We start from the raw sequence: 12,534 nt of genomic DNA on the forward strand, positions 1-12,534 counted from the left end.
TCATAGTGACATGTTCTGAGTGAACTTCAAATGTTATTGAATGAGACTTGGAATAAGCAAACTGAGATCCTGTCGGAAGTCAAATGTCACTCTCATATGGATTCAAGGACAACCTCTTAGCACCAATACAGTCATTGTTATTTAAACTGCAAAAAAGCATTTACACAAAGCATATGAGAGTTGCATTATGTTACATGTGCAGTATGATTGATTTCTTTCAAAAGTGACAAAATAAGGGACACTTAAAATAAGCCCATGTTGTGACCAAAGCTGCTGTGAGTTTATTGAGGATGGGAATGAAAGAATGATGAAAGCACATTCTCCGTAAGCTATGGAGTGGGGCCCAGAGCCTCAGAAAATAAATTTGCTGTGCACAAGTGGCAGACTGTTTAATACATTTAGACATAATAGTTTTGATGAATCCTTGTGGCATTCTTCAATCATAAATGTGCATTTGTAAAGTAAAATTTGGAACATAAATACAGGTTGGCAAAATTATTCAGTACATGAAACATATACCGTGCTTCTGATTACATTTTACAGAGCTTTCACTTTTTGCTTTGTAGCTTCACATTATCACATTTAAATGTCAATGCAAATGTTATGCCACACCCACCCCTCTTCTCTACACTCAATTGCCTATTGGTGAATAATTAATATTGATATCTAGCAGTGATTATATTTCAATGCTGATAGTTCAACATTGCTTTGTTAAAATGGAAAAACATCATAAATGATGTATAATAGCAATTTAATTTTTAAAGTTATTCGTCACTTTGATTTCAAGTTAATTTAATTGTATCATTGGATGTTGTTCCATCTTGAGTTACCTATGTTCCAATGAAACCCATGGTATCATTTGCCTCGTGTTGTAAGTCCATTCCACACAACTAAACTGAAGAACTGTCTGAACAAACACAACCATCGATTCCTTAGCAGTTGATTTATAATGTGCAAAATTGGACAAATCTGATTAATTTAACCCACTTGGGGTTTGGAGGATTTGAGAAATAACAGTTAAAGGATGGAAAAAAATCAATATTAATATTCTGGATAATGTTCCTGAGTGAATTATGTGAATCCTGTTGTAGCATTGTGGAGCATACAAGGTGGAGCATATAAGATGCTAATTATCTGGACATTGAGTTAGCATTTCATTCATTTTATTTTACTGAATTTTTTCAAACTTTGAATTTATTTATATCTCCTACAATCTACATGTTTTCAGGTTTCACGCTATTTCTGCTAGGAGACTATTGTTAACAACATTTTGTATTTAAAAAAACCCTTTTCTTGATCTTACCTAACGATTTAAGCAGAAGGCATGGCAAAGTCGTAATGCTGAGGTAAACAAACAATAATCTTGGTGACAAAGTATTTATTTCTACATACTTTGTTACATACTATAATTTTCAACTCTTTTATTAGGTCAATTTACTTATCCCAAATAAAATTACTTATCAGTTACAGTTACTTATCACAACTGAAGCTTCTCTTTCAGTCTTTTCAATGACTGAGTGAAAATAGACTCAACTCTTTGGTATTTGCCATAATGTGCAACTTGCAGATCATTATAATTGTGATAAAATTTAAAATACAATTCTATCTATCTAAATGTGAGCACATTGGTAAATTTTGTTTATTTCCCTAAGTTCTCTCTTTTGCCTTGTATCATGTTTCTCTGCAGTAGATCCACCTGATAGATTTTCACAGTCTATTAACTCGGCTGTGTACAGAGAATCCATAACTTTAATAATCTTTTTTTTTCTTGTGATAACCGTGTTAGCTCATTCAAGCAATAGAATGAAAGGCAGAACCAATCTACCCATTTGGTTGAACTTATTCATTATAGGATTTAGAACATGTGAAGGTTGACATTATATTTGAAATCTATTTCCCTTATTATAAATGTGTCGGAATGAACTGCAGATGCTGGTTTAATCCGAAAATAGACATAAAATGTTGGAGTAACTCATCGGAACAGGCAGCATCTTTGGAGATAAAGAATGGGTGACGTTTCGGGTCAAGACCCTTCTTCAGACTGAGTCGGGGGGGGGAAAGAAAGACACCGAGATAAGGAAGTGTCAGGTGTGAAAATGAGACATCAAAGGGGATCAGGATCAAGGAAAATGTAGAATAGATCATTGTTAGCTAGGAGAAGGTGACCAAGCAAACGGAGATAAAATATAAGATAGACACAAAAGCTGGATCTCTGGAGAGAAGGAATGGGTGAAGTTTCGGGCAGAGACCCTTCAGACTCATGTCAGACAAAATATAAGCGGGGACAGTCAGACTGGTCGGAGAACTGGCAAGGGGAAGGGATGGAGAGAGAGGGAAAGCAAGGGTTACTTTAAGTTAGAGCAGCACTCAGCGTAGAATTGCTGCCTTACAACGCCCAAGACCTGGGTTCAATCCTGACCACGGGTACTTGTCTGTATGGAGTTTGTACGTTCTCCCGTGACCGTGTGGGTTTTCTCAGAGATCTTTTTTGTCCCACAGTCCAAAGACTGGTATAAGTGTCAATTGTAAATTGCCGCGTGTGTGTGTGTGTGTGATACTGTTAATTTATGGGGATCGCTGGTCGGTGCGGACTCCGTGGGCTGAAAGGCCTGTTTCTGTGCTGTATCTCTAAACTAAACTAGAGAAGTCAATATTCATACCGCTGGGGTGTAAGCTGCCCAAGCAAAATATGAGGTGCTGGTACAGTAAGGCTTCTTTGCCAACCACTTCTCTGCTTCCCAGGCAACATGTTGCACCCAGGAAACTTTAGACCAGGGGCAACCTATGGCCCCCGGGCCAAATGCGGCCCGTAACCCGAATCATCCGGCCCGCAGGCGTGTTTATTTTTCCGTAGTCATTTGGCCTGCAGACTTCCTTTATCTCCGGTACCTCCTGGGCCCAAGGCGCCCAGGTGCAGTGACACAAGGACGTAAAGGAGGCCTTAATGGCGGAGCGCTGAGCTGTGGCTGTACTGCATCCTGTGCAAAGCCGCCGGCATGGCCACGCACCTTCTGTGTCTGGGCTTCACTGTCGGGATCGGGGTTGTCAATAGGCCGGGGACGAGTGAGAATTTGTGTCACTGCCTTCAGAACAGAGCCAAGTCAATGGCCCATCGGTACGCTGTGTTCGTGAGCGTCCGGAACTAGGGGCCAGTGCTCCGGGTGGCACCATTGAAGGGACGGGATCTACGTGAACACGTGATTTGATGTCTGCCATCCTGGGCGGGATCTATGTGAACACGTGATAGGTGTGGCCCGCCAACCGCTCACAGACATGCGTCCCGGCCCCTATGAAGAACAAGATTGCCGACCCCTGCTATAGATATTTGATGTCTCAGTAATAAAATGTGGCTACTGGAAGGGGATATGTGGGAAAGTAGCTTCCCAAAGTTGTTTCATTTGTGGAGCAGGAAGCAATTTATATCTCATTTGCGCTGTTAATGGTTGAACTCTGCTCTAGGAGGAGAAATCAAATTTGCATTCAATGCATGCTGTAGATGTGTGAGATGATAAAACCAATTGTTCTTTTATGCTTAAAAAAAGATACAAGGTGCTGGAATAACTGAGTAGGTCAGGCAAAATCCCTGGAGAACATAAGACAGGTGGCATTTTCAGGTCAGGCCCCTTATTCAGCCTGATTGTAGGGGGAGGGGAAAAAAGCTGGAAGAATGGAGGGGCAGGACAAAACATTGGCAGGTTATGGATGAACAAAAGCAAGGAAAAATTTTGAATTGCAGATGGTTGGGCAAAGGTCAGAGATGAAACGTCAGGTGTGAGACAAAAGGGTTGAAAGGAATGGGCGATCCAGTTGGCCTTGGCAGATGGAATATGTGTTGAGCAAAACAGTCACAGTCTACGTTTGGTCTCACCGATGTATACTGTAAGAACTATTAAAATGGTGGATACGAGCTAGACATTTGTTATGACAATAAGGCATCAAATTAATCTCCAGGCAAGTCATTCTTTTGGTAGGCAGGTTATTATTTCGCAAGGCAATATTTTATTCTCGAATACATCTGCATAGCATTTAGAAGGAAAACAATGCCTACTGGATCTTCCGGTTGCTAACCATTCGAATTCCCGATCCTATATTAGTTTTGGGTTGCTGCAGAAATTTCAAGCATTTGTTTGAAAGTGTTATCTAGTTGGTGATATTTTGTTTTCTTGAAGTGGTCAGATATAAAGTGAAAATGATGTTGCCAAACACCAGTCCAATTGCTGTTTAAAAGTCAAATTGATTGTCTTTTTCTATGTTGTACAACGTTAATTTATACCCTTAGCAGCTGGTGCCATGCCTGCAGGTGCTATGCCCTCTTGTGGCTATTTACAAATTATTACTCATGGCAGAAGTAAGAGCTAATTCTGGTTCTTAATTGTGGCAAACTTTTTTTTTAAAAAGGTGGGGAGAGATCATGTAGGCTCACAGTTTATCATAAAATTAAAATGAAGTTGACTTTGTTAAGCTCTGCTGTTTGATATTTTGTGCATTTGATCATGACGTTTTTAACACCAATGCACTGTTTGGAAAATATCCTTATGCCACGTGCAGATATTCAAAAATAATTGGATTATTTTGCCCGAAGTTGAATGCTGAGGATATGGCTCCTCAAAATACCATTTTGGGCAAACTTATTTATCAAACTCAGACATTCTTATCTTAAGTCATACCGGGTCGCAGCACCGAATCCAACAATATACCAATGGTTATAGACTTCCAGTCCAACAAACAACCCTCACCACTACCCTCTACATTTGATCATCAAGATTAGACTTCATTTTTAATTCCTGGCAGGGAAAACTGGAAGTAATTAAAAATTGTGGTGTGATTTATCTTTCTGTGCACAGAATTAATTAGTTTGAGCTACCATCCATTGAGCCATTCCGATTACTTCAGGAGGATTTATAAGCTGAAAACTGTGTGGATAGAAACATAGAAACATAGAAAATAGGTGCAGGAGTAGGCCATTCGGCCCTTGGAGCCTGCACCGCCATTCAATATGATCATGGCTGATCATCGAACTCGGTATGCTGTACCTGCCTTCTCTCCATACCCCCTGATCCCTTTAGCCACAAGGGCCACATATAACTCCCTCTTAAATATAGCCAATGAACTGGCCTCAACTACCTTCTGTGGCAGAGAATTCCAGAGATTCACCACTCTCTGTGTGTAAAATGTTTTTTTTGTTGAGCTCTTGGAATTTACTGGCTGAATCAAGTAAAATAAAATGCACTAATTTACTGGAGCTTTACAAATTGAATGCATTTTTTGTACTGAGTGTTACATGTTTGGGGTATAATTTAGGGTAGCAGTAAAGTACTATTTCAGTTCTGTTTAGGAAGATTTTTTTCCCTAGCTCTAAGACTGCCTGAATAAAAGTAGGAGTACAACTCTTTGTATCCGATTTAACTCCTGATTCAATGCACTAAGAGTTGTATTTGCATGGGGAGTTTTCTTGTAGCTGTGTAGAAAACTCTTTACTGTGGGTTACAAAAGAATTACAGTAGAATTTTACATAAATCAGTGATGGGCAACAATTAGTAAATAATGAAAAACTGATGCAAGTACCTTTTAATTTCAGCTAAATTATGATTTTATTCCCTGATACAAATTATATTTAACTTCATAAAATGTCATTGTTATTAGTGTAATTATATTTTCTTTCACACCACCCATCAAATCACCCCTGACACCAAATCAGTGGATTTGTGGTAGTACAATAATGGCATTATTGACTTGATGGTGTGTAATAGAAACTTCTCCTGTAGTGACCATCTTTTAAATGTATGTAGATCCTTACTTGATGGTTGTAATTAACTACTTTCATCATAATATCTTGAAGACCCCCAAAACTATGATTAGTTGCATGCATGTCTTACTGTGTCATGTATCTGTACACTGTAAATGGCTCGATTGTAATCATGTATTGTCTTTTTACTGTCTGGATAGCACATAACAAAAGCTTTTCACTGTACCTCGATACACGTGACAATAAACTAAACTGTATATTATAGCGATATATGCAATGCACGCATTGGCTCAAAAGGTGTCTCCTTCAAATATTCCACCTTGGCATTTATTACACATTGTAAAATTGTGGAACTGGACTCTTTCCACAGTAAGCACATACAGCACTTATTGAGTATCACCCTGTAGCCCAAGATCACCCTCTACACTGTCAGTAACTCTGGCAACTCTAGCTTTGTGTCATCTTCTAACTTACTGATCATGTCTTCAACATCTACATCTTCCTCTCGACCTTATAACCTCTAAACCTCTCCTAAACCCAAAGGAAAGAATCCAAGCCTACTCAATATCTCCCCACGTGATATTGTACTTGCTACCTCAAGAACTAATAATTTGAGCAAAAACAAAGATGCTGGAAATCCAAAACGGAATCAATAACAATAAATGCTCGAATTAAACAGATTAAACATGGCCTTTGATAAAGAGCACTAATATTTGGGATCAATCTTTCATCAGAATTGGAAAAGTACGAAAACAAATGTTCTCTCTGTGCTTGTGCAGAAAGGCATAAGATGGAGGGAACATGGAATTTCTGTAATATAATGCTCTCTAAATTTATTTTAAGGCTTTGAGTATATGAGAGGCACATGGCACAGAAACGGACCCTTCGGCCCGACTCATTCCTGCCGACCAAGTTAGTCCCAATCGCCAGTACCTGGCAAATATCCTTTGGTCATTTTCTATCCATTTACCTGTTAATTGGCTTTCAAATGTTGTAATTGTACCCGGCTCTACCAATACCTCAACAGTTTGTTCCACGTACCAACAACCCTCTGCGTGAAAAGGATTGTCCTTCAGATTCCTTTTAAACCTTTGTATGCCTCTTGTATTAAATCGCCCTCTATTTTAGACTTCCCTCCCTTGGGCGAAGACTGGCTATTTACCTTATCTGTGCTGCTCATAATTTTAATTACCTGTACAAGTTGTTCTTCAGTCTCCTACACTCTAGGGAAAAGGACGCAGCCTATTCAGCCTAATAGCTCAAACTCTCCAGTCCCAGTTTCATCCTCAAATCTCTCTTGTCCCCATTGCAGTTTAATTCCATCCTTGGATACATTTGACAAAATGGGTTCCCTAGGGCACCCTCTCCTCCCCACTGCCCACCCATCACCCCTCCAGTCCCTCGGGGTTAAGGATAATTTACTTCTCGTTTCCGAAGAGTGTTTATGCTTTTGGCATGTGTAGGTTTTTGTGCACCTGCTGACGACAGTATTCACAGAATGGGATCAGTATCCAATGACAAGAAGTCCTGGATGATTGGACACCAGGCTCTTCGGCACAGACTTAACATGTGCACCCTATCTTGCAACCCACCCCATCCTTCCTCCCTGCTGTTGCCACCACCACCACCACTCTTGCACTTAATCTGCCATAGTTTACAACTCTAATTGATTCACGGGTGAAATCATTTCAGCTGTTTGTAGCTCTGTTGCACAGGACCTGTGGTTTTAATCCAAAAATAGATGTGCCCAGAGTGTCACTTTGCATTGCAGTGACTTTGTATTGCTCTAAGTAACAGTGACAAATTTGTTGAGTGGAAGACAAATTGTGGGATGTTGTTTATGTGGATATTTTGTGAAACACCTGTGTTCTAAAAAAGTGAATAATTCATTGGTACTACATCAAATATTAATTCGACCTGTAAGTGGATATGCAATATTTTTTAGAACCTTGCAGATAATGCACAAATTATTTGTTTAGTAAGGACTTTGCTTTAAAACTAGAAATGAATAAGGTAGTACAGAGCAGTTTACTCCAGGTGCTGGAAATAATTAAAAACACCTGAACTGTCTTTCATCCTAAATGTTGAAGTAATAGAATTATCTGGAGTGCAAGTTATTTTCATGTTTCATGCATATTATTGAGCCGTTTCCGATTGATGTTGAATTATCCAGATGACCATTACCCAATATTTTCCAGTGCTGCACTATCCAACGGTCACTCAAACTCCCTTTATTGCATTGCCACACTGGAGGGACTGAAACTTTGTTTTCACTCGTGAACTTTGATTTGGAGGGTGTGAGACCGAGACCCCAGTAGGATTATCGTTCATTTCCACCTCTGAGCAACACAACTCTTCAATTAATAAACCAATGATAGATTGCTGTCGAAAATGGTGACAAAAATGCTGATTGGAGGGGAAATTCTTACCTGATTCCTCAAGGGACGAGAAAAAAGAAAAATAGCTCAGACCGCTGGATGCAGAAAAGGTGATGGAAACATAAAACATCCCTGCTGCAATGTTGAAGGTCTGCATCCCCAACCATGTCACTGGCCAAGGTGCTGGAGCATAGATGCCACAGTGGCATCCCCCTGACAATATGAAAAATTGTCCAGATACACCTTTTTGACAACTCCAATCCAATTAATTAATGCCCAGTCGGTCTACTTGCTTAAGCAGAATAATTGAGGTGCTGTCAACACTGCTATGAAGTGGTACCAATATCCTATTCACACATGCCCAGAGTAAGTTTCATTCCCTTTACCACCGGTACTATAATTGCCACTTGGGGGTGGGCAGTAAAATGCTATCCTTGCCAGTTGTACTTGGATTCCAGAAAAATATTTTTAAAAGGAAAATTTACAGAAGCTGCCACAAGTATCATCAGTCATAGTTAACCCATCTATTTCTACAACTCTAAAAGTTCTAACTTCCTCTGAAGGCCTGATCCAAATGTACAATGCTTGGACCGGCGGCATATTCCAGAAGGGCACAAAGTGCTGAAGTATCTCAGCATGTCAGACAGCATCTCTCTGTCCTTTTGTGTATTCAGCATTTGCAGTTCCTTCAGTGTGAACTTGCCATGCTAGTAAGTTTTATCTTGCCTGTTATTGAGCATCAGTTGTCTGGCAACGCTGCATTTATGTCTGTCTTGTCTGACTTAGCTGCATCTACTATTTTCGCTTCTCACTAATATATTTTTTTTGATTAGTACGGGTGTCAAAGGTTATAGGGAGAAGGCAGGAGAATGGAGTTGAGAGGGGACGATAAATCAGCCATGATTGCATGGTGGAGTAGACTTGATGGGCCATATGGCCTAATTCAAGAACTTATGAATTCTGACAAACCTGATAATATTCCCCCTCTAAGAAATAGATATCTTCACTTTTGGTGGGTAGGAAACTTGGATCTGGGAGAATTGAATGAAAATAATTTAAAAAGAAATCAAAATTATTAAGCTTCCTTAATGTCCTGGTCATTACCATTTAATACTCCTTTATTGATTGCAGCTTACTTGCTCATTTGACCTGTGATTTCCATTTGCCCAGGGCTAGTCATTCTTGTCTCAAACAAATACCGTACATTTCTGATAAATAGGTGTAGATAGTAACTGGGGTGCAATAAACAAGCATCAAGCAATGACGTGCTTTCATGTTGCAAATTATTTCCTCTTTCGGAAAGAGGATAACATTTTTCTATTTTAAATGCCTGTAAGAAGTGAAATGCCCAGAATTTGAAATGGTTTCATTTTCTTTTTCCAGGAGTTTGCAGCACTTACAAAAGAACTAAATGTATGCAGAGAGCATTTGCTGGAACGGGAAGAAGAAATTTCTGAACTGAAAGCAGAACGAAATAACACTCGGGTAAGTGTTCCGAATAAGCAATTGTTCATTTAATTTGATTTAACTTGCAACTATACTGAAGGTTGCTAATGGAGCTGCCAATTACAAGCCTGTAAATACAGTAGTATTCTTTGTTTCTTCTTTTAAAAGTAAACACATGTTTCTTTGTTATAAGATTAGTGGCCTTCTGATTTCTACATCTCACTTAACGCAAAATAAATAACAGAAAATGCTGTACTCAGCAGATCAGCCAGTGAATGTGGAGAGAAGTAGAATTAGCTTTTCAGGTGCCTTGCTGAACATGAAATGTTATTTGTTGGACGGCCATAGTTTTTAACATTTTACTTCCCCTTCTCCTTTCCCAAACAATCATGCAATTTATGAATCTGGGAAACTGGGATTAAGCTGTGGAAAGTGTGTTGACACTTGGACTTTGAAACCTAACAAAGTGGTCAGAGTAGCTCAAGGCAAATTAACTTCAAGTTTAAAAATATATTAATTGCTAGAACTGTTACTGTTGCTTTCAAGATTTGAACTGTGCAAATATTTTTGTTGGCAGTGTTATCCCTTAGTGCTCTAAACTGTTGTAAGTAATTTAACCATTTAGCTTTCAGCATTCCTTTCTTCGTATTAACAAGCACTCTAGGAGTGAGTGTCTGATGACCACAGCATTATGGTTAACTATTTTGTTATTTAGATTGGGAACTGGTGGATATTAGTTCTGCTTTGTGCTGAGTCGGCTGACAATGTAGCCAATGTAGCTGCAAGAGCCAATGTAGAACTATTAAATCTGCCTGGTAATCGGGCCAAAGATTGTCTTTGGTCTTCCCGATTTGGTGAATTATACCGCAGTACAGATTCTCGTTTTTGTTGCCCTTCCTAATAACCAATAGCCATCGGGTTAAGTTTTGGAAAGCTAGTGACATCCATGGACCTCGTTTTAGGGTTGATGGGGAACTTGAGACAAAGGTTTATTTCAGCGTGTGTAGGAAAGAACTGCAGATGATGGTTTAAATCAGTATTCAGTATTTACTTTAATGTCATTTTAACTGAGTACTTACATACACAGATGAAACGAAAAAATTGTTTCTCAATCAGTTAATGTGCAGTTTATAAAAACAGAATAAATACATATAGCTTTTAAAAATTAAAATTACCATATCTAAAATCGGCCTAAAATCGAAGGTAGACACAAAATGCTGGAGTAACAGCATCTCTAGAGAGAAGCAATGGGTGATGTTTCAGGTCGAGATCCTTCAGACTGACTTTATTTCAGCTATTGACTTCTGGTCATTTTTAAATTGTTGAACTTATGATGAAGCGGCCTGTGTATGTATATAAAATCTTCCAGTGTATTTACTTTTAATTCCCATTGGGGAGTGTGGGGTGTGACCTACAAAATTAAACCTATAATTGTTATTATAGCACCAGTTTTAATAATTCATTGTGACAAATGAATTATTCTGCGACTCCAGTGCTCCTACAAGGCAAATACTGGGAGATATTGTGAAAATGTTTAAATATGACATTTATTGAATTTTTATTTTGCAGCTACTTTTAGAACACCTTGAATGTCTTGTTTCCAGACACGAGCGGTCACTCAGAATGACTGTTGTGAAGAGACAAGCTCAATCGCCAGCAGGTGTATCTAGTGAAGTGGAAGTTCTTAAAGCACTCAAATCATTATTTGAACACCACAAAGCTTTAGATGAAAAGGTATTGTGTTTCTGAATATCAAATTATCTCGTCATTAAATTTCACAATGGTTTGCTTTTCCCGGTTTCTCAGATTACGTTAATCAAAGATGATGCTGAGATAATACCTTATTCACTCCAGTTGACCTAAAAATAATGAACCTTTTGGCTGATTTAAACCTTTGGTTAAATATTTTGGTTGGGGTGCTACTGTTTCTAGGGAACCTGCAGGTGACAGGTTGGAATTGGGGCTGGTGAAGAATAAAGGTAGGAAGATATCTTAAACAAGAACATGTATCTTTTATCCATCGTTTTTAAAATAAAAAGGACATTTTGTCAAAAGCTGCTTTGAGGCAAAGAGAGTGAGGGCAAATAATTGGGAAATGCTTGGATCCCATTCTCCCTCATAATGAGTCACCATGTTTTATTACTTATTAACAGATTTTGAGTGTTAATGTTATGGCCCTCCCGTTCTCACAGCGCTGCTTTGTTTTATCTTCAGAATTAAATTGTTGTGATTCTTTGGACCATCTAACCCATACCATGCACAAACTTCAGTTTATCTAACCTCTACTTGTTCTTATTCACACCATCCTCACCATTCATCACCCTTTTGATTATCTGAAACTCTGATCAACTTGCTCAAATCCATCTCGAGCCTCATCCCTCTCTCTTTCTGGAACCATTTCCTTGCAGTCTGCCGAAGATTCTGCATTCCTTCAACTCTGTGGCCTTATGGTGGTAGAGATTGGTGAAGATGACATATGGTATGCCTATTGAATTCATCCATATTGAATTCTTAACACAAATTTTGCTATTTTCCAGGTACGGGAGCAGTTACAAGCACCAACTCTTGAGGCACACTTCTAGTTACAGGCGTCCAGCCCTCAATACATCCTTCCACCTTCACCCTGTTTCCTACCATTAAGCCAATTCTTTATCAGTCAGCTAGTTCTCCCTGGATCCCTTGTGATCTAACCTTTTAGAACAGCCTGCAATATGGAACATTTACTGGATGCTTTACTGGTCCATATAATCAACATCTATGGCCTGGCCTCATCAATGTTGGTTACTTCAACAACAAAAAAAACCTCAATAAAATTTGTGAGTTATTATCTCCCATGCATAAAACCATGCCAGATGTTGCCAATCGACCCTTGTCTTTTCAAATGCATGTGTATTTTATCCTTTGGAATCCTTTCCAGTATACTTTTCTATTGCAGTTAAGCTTACAGGTCTACAGTTCCCAGGT

General features: G+C 39.0%; 1 protein-coding gene across 14 annotated transcripts in view; it reads left to right on the top strand.

The window, feature by feature from the left end:
• ppfia1 (PTPRF interacting protein alpha 1) overlaps nt 1-12,534 on the top strand; it is a 106,850-nt gene that overhangs the window by 33,233 nt on the left and 61,083 nt on the right. For all 14 annotated transcript variants that reach the window (XM_033038725.1, XM_033038716.1, XM_033038721.1 and 11 more), the window contains exons 2-3: nt 9,508-9,609; nt 11,140-11,304. In XM_033038725.1, coding sequence (XP_032894616.1) covers nt 9,508-9,609; nt 11,140-11,304 — 267 coding nt within the window. The remainder of the gene's footprint in view (nt 1-9,507; nt 9,610-11,139; nt 11,305-12,534) is intronic.

This window comes from Amblyraja radiata, chromosome 20 (assembly GCF_010909765.2).
Source record: "Amblyraja radiata isolate CabotCenter1 chromosome 20, sAmbRad1.1.pri, whole genome shotgun sequence".
NCBI classification, from domain to species: domain Eukaryota; kingdom Metazoa; phylum Chordata; class Chondrichthyes; order Rajiformes; family Rajidae; genus Amblyraja; species Amblyraja radiata.